This window comes from Durio zibethinus, chromosome 9 (assembly GCF_047325235.1).
Source record: "Durio zibethinus cultivar Kanyao isolate XHJ-2024 chromosome 9, ASM4732523v1, whole genome shotgun sequence".
NCBI classification, from domain to species: Eukaryota; Viridiplantae; Streptophyta; class Magnoliopsida; order Malvales; family Malvaceae; genus Durio; species Durio zibethinus.
The window spans coordinates 27,036,230-27,057,817 of record NC_143170.1 but is presented as its reverse complement, the minus strand read 5'-3'; the positions used below and the strand labels follow the sequence as shown (position 1 = coordinate 27,057,817).

The window sequence follows — 21,588 nt, the reverse complement described above, 5'->3', positions numbered from 1 at the left end:
TTTTAATGTGAAACATATTAAAGATAACTTAGAATTTAGTATATATCAACACATCTGCACTTGCTTTCTGCAAAGTCCATCAAGATTCTACAAAAGAATCCCCGGATGTTCCATGAAAAACAGGCCGAGGTTGTAATCATCAGAGTTGAAGAAACAAACAAAGAAAGAGTTAAAAAAATGGAGTGTTGTTTGATCATATGTCTCCATCAGCAACGAGAACCTTTCTTGCAATTAAGTGCACCAGCATCAGTCGTTAGCGTAGCGACAACTGAAGATGGCCTAGCACCCAAGCTAGAAGCCTTGGAATAGCTTGAGGAGGCACCTGCACCTGACGGTGTGAAAAATGCACCGTTCACCATCAGGTCGCCTTCGGATCTCCAATTCCAGTTCTTCCATTCACTCTCGGGTGCATTTTCATACTTGGTCACCTGCACGAAAATAATTATTTCTGTAACTCATCATCCTACAACTTAAATGAATTGAACTTTCTATGGGTTCTCACCTCTTTGCTGAACCTGTTATCAGGTGCAGTAAATCTGTTCCCTTGGCTGTTGATGGTTGGGTTAGCACTTCCTCCAATGGCATACATTTCCCAGTGTGTGTAGTCATTGTTCACCACATGGAAATACCCATGTCTACATCTGTAAATGTGAGAAAAAAAAAAGTTATTCTAGTCTTTTAGATCATAACCCACTTAACCAGTTCACTGTGTTCTTTCTTTTTTTTCAAAAAAAGTATAGTACTTGTGAGAGGAAGTTTCTCCGTTAGATAAGGCATATAAACTACATAAAAGACTTACATTGAATTTACATGTCCGTTTAAAAAGATTATTGACAGTAAGACGTGCGTTTAAATTTTACAAACGAAATATTCGATTTTTATCAAATTAATAAATCCGCAAACAATTCAATGTGAAATTTGTACTATACAATTACCGTCTATAATGGATTTTTCAATCTAGAAATCTTATTAAAATGAAAAGGTGGATGGGTTAAATTAATGCAAATAGACTATACAATTTGTTACCCTTTAATTATTTACCTTGGCATTCTTTGGACAAGACCTTCTCCAAAGTGATTAAAGGCTATAGTCACTTGCATGTTCTTGTCTCGAGTAAAGGAATCACTGTGCCCCAATAGCATGGCCTTATCATGGTGAGTCATGTAGTTGTTTGAAATGGTGATTGCCGTGGACCCATAAATGGCATCGATTAGCCCGTCCATGCAGTTTGATAATGAGTTATGATCCACCCAAACGTGGCTAGCACCAAAGATGGAAACACCATCGCCGTCTGATATGGTCCTCCAACCATAGTGCCGTGGGGAGTCCCTCACCATAGCATTCCCTCCTTGCTTGCAGTCATGGATGTGGAGTCCATGGATAATAATGTTGGTCACAAACTGTACGGTAATGCATGGACCCCCAGCAATGTGAACACTAGCACCCCTACCGTCGATTGTCTTGAAAGAGTTCATGATGAGTTCTTCCTTCAATCGAATGGTCATGTCACGAGCAAAAATGATCCACAATGGTTCATCTTGAATCACAGCATGCCTCAGAGTTCCTGGCTTGGGGTTAACAGGGTCATCATCACCAGAATCAGTGACAACATAAATCTTACCATCTCTTCCACCAATGGCATTCTTTCCAAACCCAATAGCACAGTCTGCCAGCCTCTGGCGGTTCCTCTCCCAGTTGCGGTCACATCGCCAGCAATCGTCAATAGGGTTGCCGGTGCCACAGGAGAGATAGCCAAGGTTCCTCCTAGAAGCATTGATGGCCCTGCCCCCAAAAAAAAAAAAATGTTACACATTGTAAACATATGCTACTTGGCTAGTGGAGGAGCCATTAATTATTTACCTGTGGACATCTTGTACTACAAGTTCCGGTTCCTGAACTGGGGAAGAGGATATGAGAGTTGGGATTAGAAAAGATGACATCAACAGGAAGAGAAGAGAAAGTGAAGGGATTGCCATTTTCTTTTCCTCTTGTTTGGTGAGGGAGCGTTGAGGCACTTGAGAGAAAAGAAAAGAAGAGAAGGGTGTTTATAAAGAGGATTAAAGCCTTGCTCAGTGGCGTGATTAAACTAAACTTGTGGGGTCGCCATGCTTCGTGATTTCAGGTTTTACAGGATTCCAGTTGGGTAGTTTTGGCCCTTAAGCAAGGCCATCACTAAAGCTGTACCAAACAGTCAAAAAGAATACAAAACTAAAAAAGCTACTCAGGTTCTAGCGCGCCCCCCCCCCCCCCGTGCCCAAGTATACCATCATTTTGACGGAGAATTACTCTTCCCCGGACATATTGATCATTGGCGCATGGGTCGAGTCTCTCTCTTGAACTGAGCAAAAAGACTTATACGAAAATTTTTGTACACCACACCACATCTTAACAAGGCATGAAAATAATATGAATAAAAAATTGATAATTTTAAATATAATATAAAAATAATATAAAATAAAATAAAATTAATATGATTTAAAATTTTAGTAAAAATTATAAACAGATTAAATAAAATTTAAAAAAAATTATATTTTTATATCGAAACAAATTATAATATGTAATTTTTATGTAAAATATAATATGAATACATGAATTATTAACATTTTACATGACATGAAGATATAAATTGTTAGGTCTAAAGGAAAGCTTTAAAGTTTTTATTAAAAAAATTAAATTAAAATAAAAAAATTAAAATTGATAAATTACAAGTCTTTGTTATATAGATTAAATATATAAAAATTAAAAAATATTTTAATATATTTTTTAAATAATTATTTTTAATAAAAAAATTAACAAAATTTTTATCGTTAATAAGTACTAATTTATTTAAATTATAAATGATATTTTTAATAATTTCTTTTACATATTATTAACCTTTTATTTAATTATATCAGTTTTATTAAAATTTTAATTTAATCGTTTATATTAAAAAATTTCATCTAAATGTTTTCTATCTTGAGAAATACATTAAGGAAAAAATAAAATCCAAGAAAGGTGGAACCAATTGGAACTTGGAGGAAGACTTAATTTGTTGCTGGATTGATTAATCTGTTTAGAATTTAGTAGGCTAATAAATTTTATGGAATTAATGGGGCACCCCTATAGCATTTGCTTGATTTCGTCGCTAAAGGGTGAAAATACTGGCGATGTCGTTACATGCTTTAAATAAACATGAACATACCAAAGTTTAATGAAAACCCCACATAGAAAGATGGAAGTTATAAATGAAAATTCAGCTAATTCATAGGTTTATCATTGAAAATGATCATAATTTTAGTAACAATCTGTAATAAAAAGAAGTAGTTGATGCATTATATATACACGTAATTTTCAACTATATATAAAATAATTAAAGAGTTGGATTTAATATTCCCATGTGTGATTAATTATTACATGTGCACGAGTGTCTCCCCACTTACTTCAAAGCCCAGCAGGCTGAGGTATATCCAAAAACTATTCAAGGTAGCTTTCATTTTCATTTTTAGAATTAAATATCATAAATTAAATTAAAATTTATTAATTTAATTATATTTGATAATTTAAAATACGATACGGATATGATATAAAAATAAGATACGAAAATAATATATTTAAAATTTTAATAATAATTATATATAAATTTAATAAAATTTAAAAAATATATTTTATATTTTCGTATCAATACAAATTTTTACATAAAATATGATATAAACACATATATTTTTATATTTTATATAATACAAATACACAAATTATTATATTTAATTTTTCTTATCATGAACTCTATAATTTTTTTTATTATCTTGCAACTTTAAATATCTTTATAAAAAAAATTGAAATTTCTCGGGACAGCAGCAATTTTTTTTTTTATTTGCGCTTTAATTGAAAATTTTCTTTTTAGAGTTCCCTAAACTTTGATTTTTCTTGTAAAAAAAAAAGTGAGTCCAAAATTTTCAGTACAAAAATGTTGACGTGGCATAATCAGACCTCTCAAACTGCCACTTTTCTAAATGTCTTTCCAACACATGGCCCGCATGGCGGGCGTAGCATCTGTTCATTTGCTTAGTTGGACATCTCCGCTGACAGTTACGTGGAATATTCTTTTTCTCTCCCTACGATTCTCTTATCGTTCTCCTGAGAATCACAGCCGTTGATTATAGATTAGAAGAGTGATCACAGCCGTTGATTTAGGAATATTGGTGGGGTCCAGGCACTTTTGGAAATGAAAATATAGATAACATAAAAGCGCGAAAGTCTTTGTCAAGCGGTTAGATTAAAAGGCAGGCCCATGTTATCAGTTGGCCCAAACCTTTCCTCTCGTCTTTGATAGCGAGTGAAAACAACTGGGCAACTCCCCTCGTCACGTAACACGTGGTGCTCAATGTTGCTGCCGCGTGTCATGCCATCTTCGCCAATAGCTTTTCTCCTCTGCACATGCGCTCTGTTTGTTATTTGACAATAAATCCAAGTTTCATTTTTTCCACGTTATTATTTCCTAATTTGTTTTTTTTTTTTACTCAAGATTGTTAAAAATTAAATTTTAATTATTAAAATTAATAATTTAACATTCTATTAATAAATATAAATCACACGATTATTAGTAGTTTGCTGCTTAATTCATGAACTAGAATTTGGAAAATAAATTTTTATTAGATTTTGAATATCAAAATTTGGAATAGTTTATGATTAAATAAAATATATAAATATTTTAGGTAATGGGAATTAATAGTCAAGTTTTTAGGTAATACACTAATTAATTAAGACCATATGGTCAAATTTTGTACACATTTTTTGTGGGTAATGCTACCCACTAATGAAAGGTAACTATGCTCATTTTCATTGTTTATTCGATTGATTTGATTAATTATAATTTAAATTATTTAAAATTAAATTAATTAAATTATGTTATTTTATTTTTATTAATCGAATTAAATTTTTTAATTTAAAAATTAATTGATAAAAATTAATTTAATCAGTTCGATTAATTTTTTTGATTAATCGAATAGTAAAATGATTAAGTTAAATATACTTAAAATTTTTATTTTTTATACATGAAACAAATTAAATAAAATCATATAACTAAAATATTCAAACATTAAAGTATTAAATTAAAAACTTTAATAACTTGAAATGAAATGGACAATTATTATTATTACCAATTATACCATCTCATTAATGATTAAATATCAATCTTTAAAATAAATATATAAAAAAATTAATATTTTTTTAGAAAAAACTTATTTGACATTATTTAATTTATCTCTTTAATAAAATAATATCATCTAATTTATTAATATTAATAATGCATCAAATATTAACTGTTATTAAATTTTTAGGCTATCAGAGTATATTGCATTTGATAGGTGTTATTTATCAATGCATTCATGTTTGTGCTTTTTCATTTTCTTCATTCCTCTCTTCTGCTTTTCTTTGCAACATTCAACATGCATGGTAAACGATTGTCTCTGATGAGGGTGGAAGGATGGCCCTACACCATGTCCACCAATCATTCATCATAGCTGCTGGGCGATGATGGTTTAGCCAACATCGGTTATTGGATGGATGAAGGCCGGGGGCTCCCATTTCCTAGCCACAAACGTCCCACGCCTACGCCGCACCAAATCTATTCTTAACCACATAAAGCAACTTTGAACTGCTGGCCGGCTGGCCGCCGTTTGTATATATTCGTCGTCCCTTTCTTGCCCCAATACCACATTAACATGACTAATTGATTTTAATTTTATAAGCGGCTTTAATGAAATGATGCATGTCTCTTATGATATATTTGAAAAATAAAAAATTTAATTAAAAAATGAAATATAGTAATTATATTAATTTTATTTATAAAATAAAAAAATTTATTAATAATGTATTAAATAATTTCTCATAACGTACATAATGTATATGTATTTATTTTATATGCCTAATTCTCAGTAATATGATAAATAGATAAAAAAAATGATTTGATATATTAACAATAAAGTTTTTTTTTTAACTTTATAAGCAGAATTGATGACACATATTCAACTACATTTTTAAATTTTTTTAAATATATAATAAGATATATACGTGACAATTTTAACTCTACTTGTAAAATTAAAAAATTTTACTGTTAATATATCAAATAACTTTTCAAGTGTGTAATTACTTTTTTATATCAAAACATTTTATTTTGATAGATGAATAATTTATTCAATAATAATTAATTTATGTTTAAAAATTAGATTCGAATTTGTTAATATGAAAATGATATATGAATGTATACGTTCAAATTTAATTGAAGAATATTAAAAGGATAATAACTGCATGGTGAGGTGTGGTAAAAAATATATTTAAAAAAAATAGATCTGATAATTTTAAACACAATATAGTGAAATGATACTAAAAAGATATTAAAAAAAGACATAAAAATAAAACAATTTAAAATTTTTTAAAAAATTATAAATTAATTTAATAAAATCAAAAAATTATATTATATATTTTTCCGTCAACATAAGTTATTATATATAATTTTCGTGTAAAATACGATACGAATATAATATTTTATATGACACAATAACACTAATTATCATATCCAAAAAAAATATGTTGCGTGATATATATATATATATATAAAATATAAATTTAGGAGAGAAATCAATTTAAATGATAAGAAGGATAACAACTATGATAATATATTTTTTTGGACAATCAATAAATTTTATGTAAATTTTTTCGTTAAAACTTGCAATATATTCTAATTTTGGAAGAGACAATATCCTTTCACCTAACTTTTTTTTTTTTTTTTTTTTCATAAAAATTTACTTCTTTTGCGTAAAAGAAAAGGATAAATCTCATGCATACTATGCATCACCAATGATTATTCACTGCTATGATAAAAATGGTATGTTAAAATATTTGACCCACCACCAACAAGAATATTGTGTTGACCTTAACAAGAACCATTGAGACATCATGATCAATTATTAGTTATTGTTACCCTTAAAGCTTCTGGTTTGGATAAAAACAAACAAAATTATTGGTAGCTTGATGAAGTTTGGTAATTCTTATTCTTTTTTTAAATCTAAAGTGGACTGACTATTGTCGTATCATAAAGACTTGACATGCCATGTAGTTATAATAATGACAATATATAATTAGAGATTGGTAATATATAAAAACATTTCTTTTGAAACATACATTAAGCTATAATAACATATAGTATTGTTTATACTGAGTTTCGAGTTAAGGATAAAAATTTTAAAATTACATATATAAATAAAAAGAGCCGTTAAGAGTATAAGTCAAAATATTTTTTACATTTAAAAAATATTAATTTCAATTACTCGTAACAAAAAATTTTTTCATCTAAACTCTCTTATAAATATTTGAATATTCACTTACAATTTTAGAAATTGAAATGCGAAAATTTATAAATAAATTAAAATATAAAATAATTGTTAAAAATATAATAAAAAATAAAATTTTGAGAGTTCGAATTCGTAAAATAAGTATCAATAAGTTAATTTTAAATCTATTAATATTTGTACAACATGATTCTTAATTAATGAGACAAAGGTAAAAGAAATCAAATAATCATTGGTAAGCATGTGCCACGGTTGTTAGTATCTGTCACGTTACACTTTTTCCTTTGAAAGCTAGTGCTAATTATATAACTTGAAACACTCATTCTTGCCTTCCTTTTTTTTTTTTTTTTTTTTTAAAGCTAGAAAATTGATACTCTTTGTTTTTTTTTTAAATTTTTTTTTAGATGTTTCAAAATTATATATATTTTTAAATATCTAAAATTATTTTTTTATATATTTTTTATTTTTTGATATTAAAAATCATGAAATTTTACTTTTATAAAAAAATTTAAAATTTAATATTAGATATAATAAAATTATTTTTTTTTTAATTTCATGAAAATCAATAATGGTAGAACAATTTAGGCAGAAGAAATAGTAAATTTTCTTACCTTTAATCAATAATAATGATGTCGGGGAATTTGTTTACATATAGGTAAAAGGTCAACTTTTACCATGATGCATGGTGCAATTATGTTCTTCATTTTCTTTACAAGTGTTGCAAAGATTGACAGCTATGATTCTACTGACTTTGGAAGTAATTAATCATATAATTAGAATCAATCATCAATGTTTAGCTGAGTTGGTTTTACATAATAGAAATAATTAAAGTGTATGATCTTCTTGGGATAATTTATAATAATTAAATCTATTTCGAAGTAAAAGCTTTATCATCATATAATTTTAGATACAATATAAAATATTACGGAAAAAAAATAAAAATGACATGATTTAATATTTTAATAAAAATTATATAAAAATTCGATAAAAATATATATTTTTTATTTTTGTGTTACACAAATTATGACATAATAATTTCTATGAAAAATATAATTTCCATCATATACTTACCAAAATTATAAATTTTAATTTCTCTCCTTTTTTTTTAGAATTAAATATTATTATAAATAAAAAATTATATACTAAAAAAATGTAATAGTTTTTTGTATGCATATGATAGAGTAAATTATGTACTACATGATTGAGTGTTCTAACGTACAAGTGATTGGTATTCCAAGCAATGTCTCTATGCTACCAACTCAAATTGTGTGGATAATCTGGAGTTTGTGGCTTTTACTTGTCACTCGATTTGTCGATGATAGATTCATTGACTATAATATAATTTCTAGAGGAATGCGAAGGGCACTCGAGAAAATAATCTGCCAACAATACTTGAAATTTTATGAAATTATGTCAGTTTATTTTTGTAATTTAAAGTCAATTATCTGTTAAGATGGTCTTATCTTTTCGGAAGTTTATTTTTTTGACTGATAGAGGTGAAAAAAAAAATCAAAAAAACAAAAATCAATTCAAAATCGTAATATTTGATTTAATTTGAATTGATTATTTTTTTAGTTAATTTAAATCAAGTTCAGTTATTAAATATATATATATATATATTAAGTATGAATTGAATTTCGGATAAGATGTGAAAAAAAAATCGAATCAAATCGTATTATATATTTTTATTAGTGTTTATATATATTTTAAATTTTTATAAAATAAAAATAAATATATTTAAATATATTAAAAATTTTATTAAAATAATATATAAAATAATACAAATAAAATTTAAAAATTGATAAACTAAATTAAACTGATAAAATTCGATTTAGATCAGATCAATTTCAAAAGAACATATCGATTTAGATTTTTAAAATTTATAATATTATGCATTATCTAAAAAATTGGACCGAATTCAATTTGATTCAAATTATTATAATCTTTAATGACTGATATTAGGTAATTTATAAAATAGGTGTCTGATTTTGAATGATAAAAATAAGTTGATGTAGTTTCATAAAATTTTGAATGTTAGGACGAGGTTGTTAAGTCGGCAGCCCTAACATTTCCTTAATTTTGAATAAAGGATTAATATTTTATTGAATCAGATGTTCGAACGTTACTAAATGTAATTTAAACTTTTACTATGAATATTAATGAAGTTGTGTTGCCACTCCAATTTAATTGTAATAGACTAAAGTAATTTCAATACGCACTATGTTACTTGAGGATTTTAACCTTCTAAAACGTGTGATCCATTGACAAAGCAACAGTTATGGAAGGTAACAAAAAAACAAAAGCAATCATTGAGGTTACAATCAGCTAGGGTCGGCAATTCAACCCGTTCCTGACGGGTTTCGATTCGATCCGATCTTATGAGATCGATTTTTTTTTTAAATTCGAATTTCGAGTCGAATCGAATAAGATTAAAAAATAATCGGGATCAAGTCGGATTCAGATTTTAGACAAATTTAACCCGATATTATATAAAATTTTTTAATTAATTAATTAATTAATTATATATATATTTATATAATGATATTTTTAAATATTTATATTTAAAAAATAATATTTTATATTTAAAAAATAATATTTTATTAATTTTGAGTCGGATACGATTTATATAACATTGGATCGGAGTTGGATTCGAGTATAAAAAAATAAAAAAAAATTTTACGTAAGATCATATTCGAGTTTAATAACACATAAAATTGGATCAAGTTCGGGGTGAGCAAAACTCTCCCCGAACCCGACCTGATGGCAACCTTACAATCAGTTTTTCAATTTGGCTTTATACTAAGAAAGATGATTGATGTAGTGTTTCTTCACCATCCCGCAATGATCAAAGTTTAATTAATGATGTAATGCACAGCCATTAGGTCTCGAAACCGAATTTATTGCACACTCAATTCAACTCCATCTCTCAAAATTCAATTTGATTTTTTTTTTTGGAGTGAACATAAGTTGATTTCAAACGATTTGACCGATTAAAATTGATTAAATTTAATAAAATTAGTTCGATTAGTTCAGTTTCGATAATTATTGGTTAAATAATTTGAGTTAATTAAAAATTGAACCCACCTTATTAAGAAAGATGATTGATGTAGTGTTTCTTCACCATCCCGCAGTGATCAAAGTTTAATTAATAATGTAATGCACAGCCATTAGGTCTCGAAATCGAATTGCTTATACAAACTCAATTCAACTCTATTTTTTAAAGTTTGATTCGAGTTTTTTTTAGGAGTGATCATAAGTCGATTTTAAATGATTTGATCGATTAAAATTGATTAAATTTAATCAAATTGGTTTGATTAGTTTAGTTTCGATGATCGTTGGTTAAATAATTCGATTTAATCAATTTTTAATTTTTAAATTTATAATCGAACCCACCTTATTAACTAAAAATTTTAATAGATTTTTAAATATATTATATATATATATAAATATTTTTTATTTGTGTTTTTATGAATGAAAAATATTGTATTAGTGGGAAAATTATATGGTGAGTTTTGTTAGATAAAAATTGTTGTAAATTATTATTCAAAATTGATGGTAAAAAAATAATTAAAAAAATTCTATCTGATCGATTTTATTACTTCGATTATTTTTTTTTATTAGTTCGATTATTTTTTTTTTTTAGATATAAATCAATCAGTTTAATTAATATTTTAAAAAAATTTAATTAAATCGATTTTCGATTTTTCAAAATCAAACCAATTAGTCTAGTGTTCAACCCTACAAACTTTCCTCTCATTCCAATTTCAAAGCAATATTTTTAGCAAAGTTTTCACTTAAAACCGAATCAGTTACGAAGTCTTCTATTATTTTCCCACTTGCAAAAATATCCAGGATCTTAGGCAGTATGAACGTAACAATATCTCTCGTCACCTTCTTTTTCCCCCGTCTTTCCCTACCGCGTTTATGTTAACGTGTTTGGCATATAAAGATCACCCTCTTCAACACACCTAACTGCTTCATGGCATCTCTTGCTTTTGCTTGTCCTGGTAAATCTGTTCATAAAACTTAGCATTCTTGTTCTCCATTGTTCTCAAAAGCCTCATCTCCATGTCATTCTTCTCCGCCATTATTACAGCTTGTTGATGCCCGTAAGGAAACTGTAACTTCTTCATTTATTATCCCTTTGTTATCTTCTGTTCCTCTCTATATAAATCAAGAGTTAAGGTCTCTGAATTCCCATAACTTGTTGGTGTTGAATTTTGATATCAAATACTGAAAATGAGGAGGGTTCATGTTCTGGTTGTGTTCTCACTGGCTCTGGTGATGGGAATAGCTGAGGGTTTCGATTTCCAGGAGACGGATATCGCGTCCGAGGAGAGTCTGTGGGATTTGTACGAGAGGTGGAGAAGCCAGTACACGGTTACCGATCACACGGTTACGTCCAGGAGTCTTGATGATAAGAACAAGCGGTTCAATGTGTTCAAACAAAATGTTATGTATGTGCACGACACTAACAAGAAGGACAAACCTTATAAGTTGAAGCTAAACAAGTTTGCAGACATGACTAATCTTGAATTCCGAAAAACTTATGCCGGCTCGAAGATCAAGCATCATAGGATGTTACACGGGAAATCCCTGGGGACTGGGAGCTTCATGTATGAGAATGTAGACAGTGTTCCAAAATCTGTTGATTGGAGGAAAAAAGGAGCTGTTACTGCCGTCAAGGACCAAGGCCAATGTGGTAAGGATACAGTTTCTGATATCATTCTTTTAATTGCCATCCATTCATCCAACATCAAACAAGGTGTAGGATGTTAACCTCTGCTCGTATTACGTGTGGTCTAATTCTGAACTTGTAGGTAGCTGCTGGGCATTTTCAGCTGTTGTAGCAGTTGAGGGTATTAATCAAATTAAGACGAACAAATTGGTATCCCTGTCTGAGCAAGTTTTGATAGACTGTGATACTGAAGAAAATCAAGGATGCAATGGAGGGTTGATGGACGTTGCATTTGATTTCATCAAGAAGAAAGGTGGGATCACTACGGAGGCCAATTACCCTTACAAAGGTGAAGATGGAAGATGTGACGTTTCCAAGGTGCATAATATCTGAATTAAATATGGTTTATATTCAATAAAGATTCGTTTAAATGAATTCATGAGAATCCGTCGGGTGGTTATGCAGATGAATTCTCCAGCAGTGTCTATTGATGGCCACGAGGATGTGCCTGCCAACAATGAGGATGCTCTGCTTAAAGCAGTGGCACACCAGCCAGTATCCGTGGCCATAGACGCTGGGGGTAGCGATTTCCAGTTCTACTCAGAGGTAAACTTTCAAATTGATCTGATAAGCAAAAAAAAAAAACAACTAAATTTCTATCTAAATGCCACTTGTGTACAAGAATAGTAGAAATATCATCTCTCAATTTTCAATAAATTTGACTGCAGGGGGTATTTACTGGGACATGTAGCACTGAGCTGAATCATGGAGTTGCAGCTGTGGGCTATGGAACAACTCTTGATGGAACCAAGTATTGGATAGTGAAGAACTCCTGGGGATCTGAATGGGGAGAGAAAGGTTATATAAGGATGGAACGTGGCATCAAAGAAAAGGAAGGACTCTGTGGTATAGCAATGGATGCTTCATATCCTGTCAAGAACTCTTCCTCTAATCCTAAAGGACCGTCAGACTATGCTAAGGATGAACTCTAAACAATTCTAGCCATTGATTCCAGCTTTGTTCTTGTCTCAGCTGTTATTTCCCTCTATCCAAAAGTTGCATGCAACAGAATCATGGTTGAATAATATTCCCATAAAATTTGGTGTCAATTTTATCTGTTACAATTAATGACTTTGAAAGCAAGTAAAAAAATAAATGGTTTAATGTTACAAATGACTTTTAAATTATAGTGAAATGTTTAATGTGATATTTAAATTTTAAAAATTTTTAATATGATAACTAAACAATGAATCGGTTAACTACCGTGGTTAACTCCAAAAGATGACAAATAATCAACAAACAATCTTTCAAGTATCACATTAATTAACAAATTCATACTTTACGAATCATGGTGTCAGATTGAAAATTCATTATAATTCAACGACGATTCACGACATTATCCAAAGCAAATTAAAGAAACCATCAAGTACTCCAGAATCCAGTGATATCTTTAGAACATAACAAAAGGCAACAGAATAAGCTTGTCTATTAACAGACAAGAACCTCAATTGCTGTTCTTGATAAGTTAAAAGACTAAAACTTCAGATATTACGTACATTTTCAGCCGTAGCATCTGATGGGGTCAGTGCACCCACTCCAGCCTGGTTCTCATTGTAGTAACATATCCCCGATCCGTATTGTGCACCCACATCTTCACCCTGACAAAGTTTGAGGACCCATTAAGAAAAAAAGAAAGGAAAAAGAAGAAAAACTGGAGAGCATTTTAATCAAATTTGGGATACCTGCCGATTCAGAGTGGTTGGATCATGGCAGGCCCAGAAAAGGAGCAGACTTCAGGGTAGAACTGGACACGAACCACTTAGACGTGGTCGGTGGAACCGGTGCAAACCAGCTTGTAATTTGGGTCAGGGACATGACCCCTTGAGTAGTCAACCTCTATCTTGACTATAATTCCACCCGCACTTATTAAATGTTATTTTGTAATTATTTAAATTAATTGAATTAAATTCTAAATTTTTTTATCCAAAAAATTCATAAAAGAGTCACTGATCAAGCAAAAACATTTTGATCTTTAGAAAAAAATTAGATAATATGATCTATTTTGACAACTATTACTTTCCATCATCGTAGACATATGTACATGACCCGGAGACATATGTACTAGTATATTCCATGTACAACCTGGGGATCATGTCCAGGTACAGACAATCCCATTCTTATGTGCGGAGGCTAATGGCTTTCCAAGTCCACTCCATGCACAACACAGGACAGGAGCAGTGTGCTCCTTCAGAGTGCTTACTATGTCAGCTTTGGATATTGACCAAATGTAAATGGATCCATCAGCAGAGCCAGCAGCAATATAATTGTCGTCTGGACTTATACACGAGCGACTCCAGTTCGATGCCACTCTGTTTCCGGTTGCTCTGAACGTACCACAGACTTCCAATGATCGCGTGTCAAATAAATTGTGCAAATTATCTCTGCCACTGGTCAATACTACATTCCCGTTTCGGGACAGAGAAAGAGATGTAATAGAGAGTGAATGTGACGTGACTTCACCAAGCAACTTTCCTGTCTGAATATCCCACAAACGAAGATTCCCATCAACATGACCTGAGCATATGGTTAGTCCATCTGTGCTGAAGCAAAGAGCATTGCAGTTGCTGTGAAAAATTATTGTGTTAGTGCAGTAACCTTTCTGCAAATCCCACACTTTTATAGTACGATCATAAGCTGCACTCACAACATGACGCCATGAAACTGTGCTCACATCTACCGCGCACACTTTATCTGTGTGACCTGTGAGAGTATGATGGATGCGTCCTGAGTTGACATCCCATACAAACAAGTTGTTTGAACTACTTGCTGCTATTATGAATCTATTGTCATGGGTAATTGCAAGATCTAGGACAGAACCAACGCATCCAAAGAGACTATTGCTTAAAGATCCAGTGCTAGTATCCCACATTTTGATTGATTGATCTTGTCCTCCACTGATCAATTTGCCAGAATTGCACTCAAACAGTATAGAAGCACAACCACCTTCATGGGCACTGATCCTGTGCTTGCAAGCAGAGGGAATGATTGATTCCGCAAAGAACTCAGCACCTGCTTCACTTCTACGGACAATACCATCTACTTGCTCTCGGGCAAGTTTTTCTAAATCACTGGCCTTAAGTTGCTCAATCATATCTTCATAAAGCGCATTTACCTAAATTAATTAAAGGAAAACTAAAGTTAAAAATAAATTATAGACTCTTTCAAAAGTAAGGGATAGAATTAAAAACTCATTCCCACATATATTTGGCACTGCAATTTCAAACTCAGACTCAAGTGTTATATCATTCTAAAGGACACTATTGCTCATTTAATCTCCTCTCAATTGTGACAAAGTTAAAGGAATATAAGAAAAAATGAACCTAGAAGTTGAAAAAAAAAAAAACAAAAGAGTTACCACCGAATTCCTCTAGTCATTCAAGACCACACTCCCTTTCCCTAAAACCAAAAATAGTTACCGCTGCAATTATATTGCTGATGGGTCAGAAACACCAAAATTTATTTGTTCAAGAACATCCTAAAGATTAAACACAATCCCTCCAGGCTCCGAGCCGGCGAGCCCCCACTTTTTCATAGTTTTTAATTTTTGTTATTCCTTTCTACTCCTTGTTGTGCAATGCAAGGGGCATGTAATATGGAGTTGATGATTATCGTAAGATCGTTGCTTCCTATCAAGTTTTGAAATAAGAGAGTCTCAAAGAGTGCTAATAGTGACAATTGTATAATGTTCTAACTTAGCTACCTCGTAGCATGAATGAACTCTTAATGAATCACAAACGCAACACGTTTTAAATGTCAAGCATATATGGAACCTAGCTATATCATTCTCAAAGTCACCTGATCAAAAATTGACCCTGTTCTGTGTTTTCATATAGCTGTAAGTCTGTAATAACAATATACCATACCTCATTAAGCCGTTCAGCATCCTGAATTTTTTGAAGCATCCAGCGATCAACTAACATCTTGTTTTCAGCCTCTACATTTTTAGCTTTAATGGTCAGTTGTTCTAGTTGAGCTTTGAGTTCCTGGTGCTCATTCATCACCAATTCCAAAGCTCTAATCTTTTCTTCTAATTTTGTCTTTAATTGAGAGCATTCATCCCTGCCAGAATAAACAGTCAATCAGTTATTCATTTCACAGCAACTTCAAATCTGAAAAACTATCTCTCTCGCTGACCAAACCATTTAAAAAAAAAAAAAAACCAAACCTGGTTTGGGTCAACTCCTTCTCCAATTCAGCAATTGCTGTTTCTTTCTCTTGTAGAGAAGCTTTTAAAGCTCTAGACTCGGCTACTTCCGCCACTAGCTGCTCAGATAATCTTGATTGCACTTTATAAAATTGCTGAAGTTCCACTTCCAAGTTTTCCACTTTGTCTTTCCATTCTGAACCCTATAACAAAATTTACCAATCACCCAACATTGCATAGTGGTTTATATTCTAATGGAAATCCAAAGATTTATCCAAAATGGAAATTTAACGCATTGTCATGATTAGGAAAATGCCAAAATAATAATAATAATAAAACCTGGGAAATGATGGGCCTGGAAAGAGCAATATAAGCAGAAGCATGAGCTCCTTCTTCGACCAAGTGTCGTTTCTTCAGCGCCTTCAATGCGTGCTTTATAGCTTTTCTCGCTATCTCCTCTTGCGACCTGAAAAATTATATCAAACCGAAATTCATTAACATTAAAAAGAAAATAGAATCCAATTTTTCAAAATTTCTATTCTCAAAAAAAAAAAAAGGTTTTTCCTTAAGAAGAAGAATAAAAGAAGGAAGGGGAAACTTGATTTGACTTACATAAAGATTGGATGGAGTTGAATATTTACGAATTGCAATTAGGGGTTTGGATTGGGCAAGATATTGATATATAGGAAGAACATTGTGACTCTCTCGTTGATGAGATTCTGAGATTGTGTGAGGGTGGTTCTGGAAGATAAAACTTTTTCAGGCACGCTTTCAAAGTACCTTGCACTTCATACCTCTTTAAAGATTATTAAAAAAATATTTGATAACTAGTTCTGTTTTTAGCTTTCAAAATTATATAGATAAACATTTTTTTTAGATAAAGATAGCATAAACATTCATATATGGTATTAATTTTAGATATAATAATTAATGTATTCATATTTATTTATTTCACATATGAAATATTAAAATTATTATATTATAATTCATATCAATATCCTAAAAATAAAATATCTTTTTTAATTTTTTATTAGACTTATATATAGTTTTTATTAAAATTTAAATTATGTAATACAAACATTTTTTTGAGATTAATATAGTATAAAAATTTATATATATTTCTTTTTTATATATAATAATTTGTATATTCATATTTATTTATTTCATAACAAATAAATATAAAATATTAAAATTATCATATCATAATTTATATCAACATCATAAAACATATTTTTTAATTTTTTATCAAACTTATATACAATTTTTATTAAAATTTAAATCATATAACTTTTATCAAATTTTTTTTTTTTAATCATATCATCGTATCCTATTTAAGATTATGAGTCTCACTAATTTCAGTGTCAACCAAAATTTTTTGTTTGTATGACCAAACTCCTAACATATTTGTACAATCCAAGAATAAAGGGGTTTTTTTTTTTTTTAACAAATGAATTAAGTTAGTTTTTTATATTAGCATCCAAAAACTAAAGAGCCAGTAATTAAATTTAATATTTGATCTCATTGCAATTATCTAACATATCTCGACAAGTTCAATAGTGTGTTTTCTATCCGACAATGATTCCTGCAACTGATTGATTTCTTAGGAAACAAGTTATAAATTGCTCCAATTCAGACACATAGAACCATCTCTCTTCTGCTTTGGCAATGCCATGAAGGCATGAACAAGCTAACATATGAGATATCCATGACTTTATAACACAATATACAACAGAAAATCTGAACATTATAGTGAAATAATAGTTGTTCATTACAAGCTTTCAATTTTTTCACAACAAAAACAGACAGGTTAGATTCTTTCATTGAAAATCAAAGAGAACAAATCTCAAAATTATACCAAGCCTTGCAATCCATGACACCCTTATTGTGCAGCTTTGAGGACTCAAATATACCAAACTCTACAATCCATGACACTGTTATCGTGCAGCTTTGAAGACCAAAATACAAATTCTGAAACAATATGTTATTAGTCCAAAACAATTCCCCCATTTTCCCCGGTTTCTACTTCCTCTATTCACTCCCACTTGAGCAAACTCAGTGAACCAATTTTACGAACTTCTATACTCTTCGGATTCTATCTAACCAATCGACACTCTTCCTTGCTTTTTCTTGCCGGTGGTCAATGCTTCTCCTAGATTTATCAAGGTATTCCACACTTTGGCGGGACCTTTCCATCCTTTCCATTTGGTCTAAGGATATTCTAAGCTTTTCTAGCTCGTCGATGTTATTAAGTTTATCATACTCATGAAATTTCGGTTTTTCTGGCCTATCAGTGCTCTTCCGTGGCTTGTCTCTTCTATCAGTGCTTTTCCTTGGCTTTTCCCTGCTATCAATGCTTTTCCTTGGTTTGTCCCAGCAGTCTGTACTCCTTCTTGGAGCCTCAAAATATTCAGTACTTTGCCTAGAATGTTCGATACCATCTGTACTTCTCTGAGAACCATTTCTTTGAAAAGACGACTTCTCAAATGTTGATATAAATTTCTTGAGATGCCTAATATACTCTGGGTGGAGTTCCAAATCACAGTGATTTCCTCCTTTGATCCATAATGGTTCATATTTTTCTTGGCACAGTTCCCAAAGTCGCTTCCCATGAGAGCAGTCAACAACATCATCATTAGTTCCCTGAATTTCGATACCAATATGAAATCAAAGAAGTTAGAACCCATAGCAGATATTCTTTGCAAGTTCGAAATAGCGATAAATAAATTGAAACAATACCAATCATACCCCCAACCCCCAAGGGCACCAAATAAATACATACACACAAACGATTAATTAGAAATAAGTAGCATTCCCATGATTGTTTCATGCAATTAAGAATGCAAAATATTGAATTTTGGATACTTACATGAATTATCAGCACAGGACACTTTACCAATGAGATTTTGTCAATATTCTGCAAATCATTGTACATCAAGTTGAGACACTCAATGAAACAAACATACACATGCTTCAAACATTAGATTTGATGGAACTGAATAGATGAGAGAGCAGAATGTCTAACCTTGTAGATGTCAAACCAGTAACTGCGCTTCATAGGATACATGACTCTTAACCCTGATAGAATAGGACTATGCAGAACAACAGCTCTTAGTCGAGGTAAACGAGCAGCAAGATCCACAGTTGGACCGCTTCCCACAGACTGACCATATAAGATGATATTTTCTTGCCTGGCACCATAGTTCTCTTCAAGACACTTGTATGCAGCTTCAATATCAGCATATGTATTCTGCTCACTGGGCTGAGGAAAGATATATATATGAACTTCAGAGAGAGCTATCAGATACATTTAATTGAGTCATGTACTAAGAGTACAGTATTCATGCTACAATTACCTTTCCTGATGACTGTCCATAGCCAGAGTAGTCATACCTGCAAAGATTCACATGTTATGTTCAAATAGTAATGGGGAAAAATCACTGGTTTAACACATTAATCTTACAAACTATATCAACTACAATTAGGCATTTCATGGAGGCTGAAACAGAAGCACCAACGTAACACAAAAGGAAAGATCCATATTCTTCTACTTCGCAAGCCAATTATAACTGTTTATATAACAGTGCCATGGAATAGATGAACACATAAAAGGTAATTCCTAAATTTGCACTTTCATAGAAAGCATTTTCTTTCTCACCCTAAGAAAACATTTGCTTGCTCATACATGGCAATTACAACCACCTAATTCTCCATAACTGTTCATTAAAATACCAGTTTCCATTAAACCCTCGATCTAAAACTGACTGTACAGACAACCATGAAAGGCTAAAAGATATTAACCCCTAGTTGAGAGTATTGTACTAAACAATTCTGATTTGCCCTTCTATGCCATTTCACCATTGTTTTAATTGATAACGCAAGGTGGACAGATAGTGACCAAAATTCCTTAGATACCACCATCCTGCACCACCATTTTGAGGCTTCCTAACCATAACAAGAATCAAATACAATACCAAAATAGGATACTTGAGAAAACAGATCTGCATTAAGAAATCAAGCACCACAAGAATTCAAACTCTGAATTCAGTTGACCCATGAACAACCTAAATTGGCATACTGAAGCTCACTAGACTAAACGAGTAATTAGCGCAACAGTCACACGCAATCAGAGCACTAAGACAAAAGTAACAAAAATTCATAGCTTTCACAAAAGTCCCAATAATATCAACACCTTAGTCTTACCATATCCATTTCTTCCAGATGAAGGAAACTCAAATTCACCCCAAAAGCTCCATCTTGGGAAAAGTCAATCATATAAAATGAAAAAGAAAGGCTCATTTCCACACCAAATTCACATACTTAAACATATGTACAATTATCATCAACAAAATGAAAAAAAATACCAATTTTGCACAAAGGGTATCTAAAAAAAGCAAAAAAAAAAAAAAAAAGGAAGTAAATACTGGAACAGGTACCCCATGAGATTGACTCTTAAGTGGAAGCTGAGTTCGATGAAAAACTTATACATTTGGCCAACATCAGCCGCGTTCCCATGCGAATACAGCAAAGTTGAGGTGGCCATGGGGTACCTCACGTACACAGCAACGATTTCGGTGCCACGGCGAGTGGGGAGACGCAAAACGTCGACGTTTTCATGGTGAAGAAAAGGGTCCAAAAGCAAAATCCCAGTTTCTCCATCCTTAATTAGCTTGTATGAAGGTGGGTTGGGAGGGAAAAACGCAAACTTTGCAGCCATAGATGACGTCATCCCACCCATCTTTCCTCTTCAGTTTTCTCCCTATTTCTCTTCCTCTATAAATATTGGGATTTTGGATTAGAGTTTAGAGGGAAAAGAAGAATAAGAAGAAGATGATTAGCATTCCCTTTTCTTTTTTGTTCTTTCCTTTTCAGAGGATGTTTGGCTTGGTGTCTGCTTAGTAAGAAGAGAGAGATTTGAAAGGAATAACACTGTTCTCTTATATATATATAGGCCAACTTGGCAAAATTAAACAGTGGCAGATGGTTAAAGCATATTAGGCAAAGGCTTCCCAATTCCTTATGTGCAAAAATGGAAAAAATGAAAGGATAAAGTATGAAAAACAACCTTTTGAAATTGATTTATACTTTATGTGAATGTTTGGTAGGTGTTAGAAAAAAAAAAATCAAAAATCGATTTAAAATTATAATATTTTATTTATATTAAATTTATATATTAAATATATATTAAGTTTAGATCAAGATTTTGGATAAAAATAAAAAATATAAATTGAATTAAATTATATATTTTTATTAATTTATATATTTTTTAAAATTTTATAAAATAAAATTAATTATTTTATATCAAAATTTATATTAAAATAATATATAAAAATAAATTTTAAAAATTGATAAATCTAATCGAATTGAATCGATAAAATTTAATT

The 21,588-nt window shown here is 30.9% G+C and overlaps 4 protein-coding genes across 6 annotated transcripts; 1 reads left to right on the top strand and 3 right to left on the bottom strand.

The window, feature by feature from the left end:
• On the bottom strand, positions 1 to 2,024 carry LOC111317835 (putative pectate lyase 18). Its single transcript, XM_022920309.2, has 4 exons — positions 1,861 to 2,024; positions 1,042 to 1,782; positions 503 to 641; positions 1 to 428 (listed from the first exon to the last, which is right to left on the bottom strand). Exons 1-4 carry the CDS (start codon positions 1,974 to 1,976, stop codon positions 207 to 209), a joined length of 1,218 nt encoding a protein of 405 aa, XP_022776044.2. The 5' UTR covers positions 1,977 to 2,024; the 3' UTR covers positions 1 to 206.
• Positions 2,025 to 11,288: 9,264 nt separating this feature from the next.
• On the top strand, positions 11,289 to 13,170 carry LOC111317829 (vignain-like). The gene is made up of 4 exons (XM_022920302.2): positions 11,289 to 12,027; positions 12,146 to 12,381; positions 12,469 to 12,609; positions 12,732 to 13,170. The coding sequence occupies exons 1-4, from the start codon at positions 11,565 to 11,567 to the stop codon at positions 12,993 to 12,995; spliced, it is 1,104 nt and encodes a 367-aa protein (XP_022776037.2). The 5' UTR covers positions 11,289 to 11,564; the 3' UTR covers positions 12,996 to 13,170.
• Positions 13,171 to 14,013: 843 nt separating this feature from the next.
• LOC111313479 (autophagy-related protein 16-like) lies at positions 14,014 to 17,042 on the bottom strand. The gene is made up of 5 exons (XM_022914170.2): positions 16,820 to 17,042; positions 16,547 to 16,673; positions 16,229 to 16,410; positions 15,927 to 16,122; positions 14,014 to 15,175 (listed from the first exon to the last, which is right to left on the bottom strand). Coding segments are annotated over exons 1-5 (1,530 nt in total). The 5' UTR covers positions 16,822 to 17,042; the 3' UTR covers positions 14,014 to 14,152.
• An 875-nt stretch (positions 17,043 to 17,917) lies between these two features.
• On the bottom strand, positions 17,918 to 21,138 carry LOC111313490 (uncharacterized). Of its 3 annotated transcripts, none has more exons than XM_089766056.1 (5): positions 20,629 to 21,138; positions 19,561 to 19,597; positions 19,230 to 19,466; positions 19,074 to 19,121; positions 17,918 to 18,847 (listed from the first exon to the last, which is right to left on the bottom strand). In XM_089766056.1, the coding sequence occupies exons 1-5, from the start codon at positions 20,940 to 20,942 to the stop codon at positions 18,284 to 18,286; spliced, it is 1,200 nt and encodes a 399-aa protein (XP_089622182.1). In that variant the 5' UTR covers positions 20,943 to 21,138; the 3' UTR covers positions 17,918 to 18,283. The 3 variants fall into 3 exon arrangements, with proteins under 3 accessions (XP_089622182.1, XP_022769915.2, XP_022769927.2); XM_022914180.2 differs by having other exon boundaries at positions 20,641 to 21,135; XM_022914192.2 differs by having other exon boundaries at positions 20,692 to 21,130.
• Between the last annotated feature and the right edge of the window lie 450 nt (positions 21,139 to 21,588).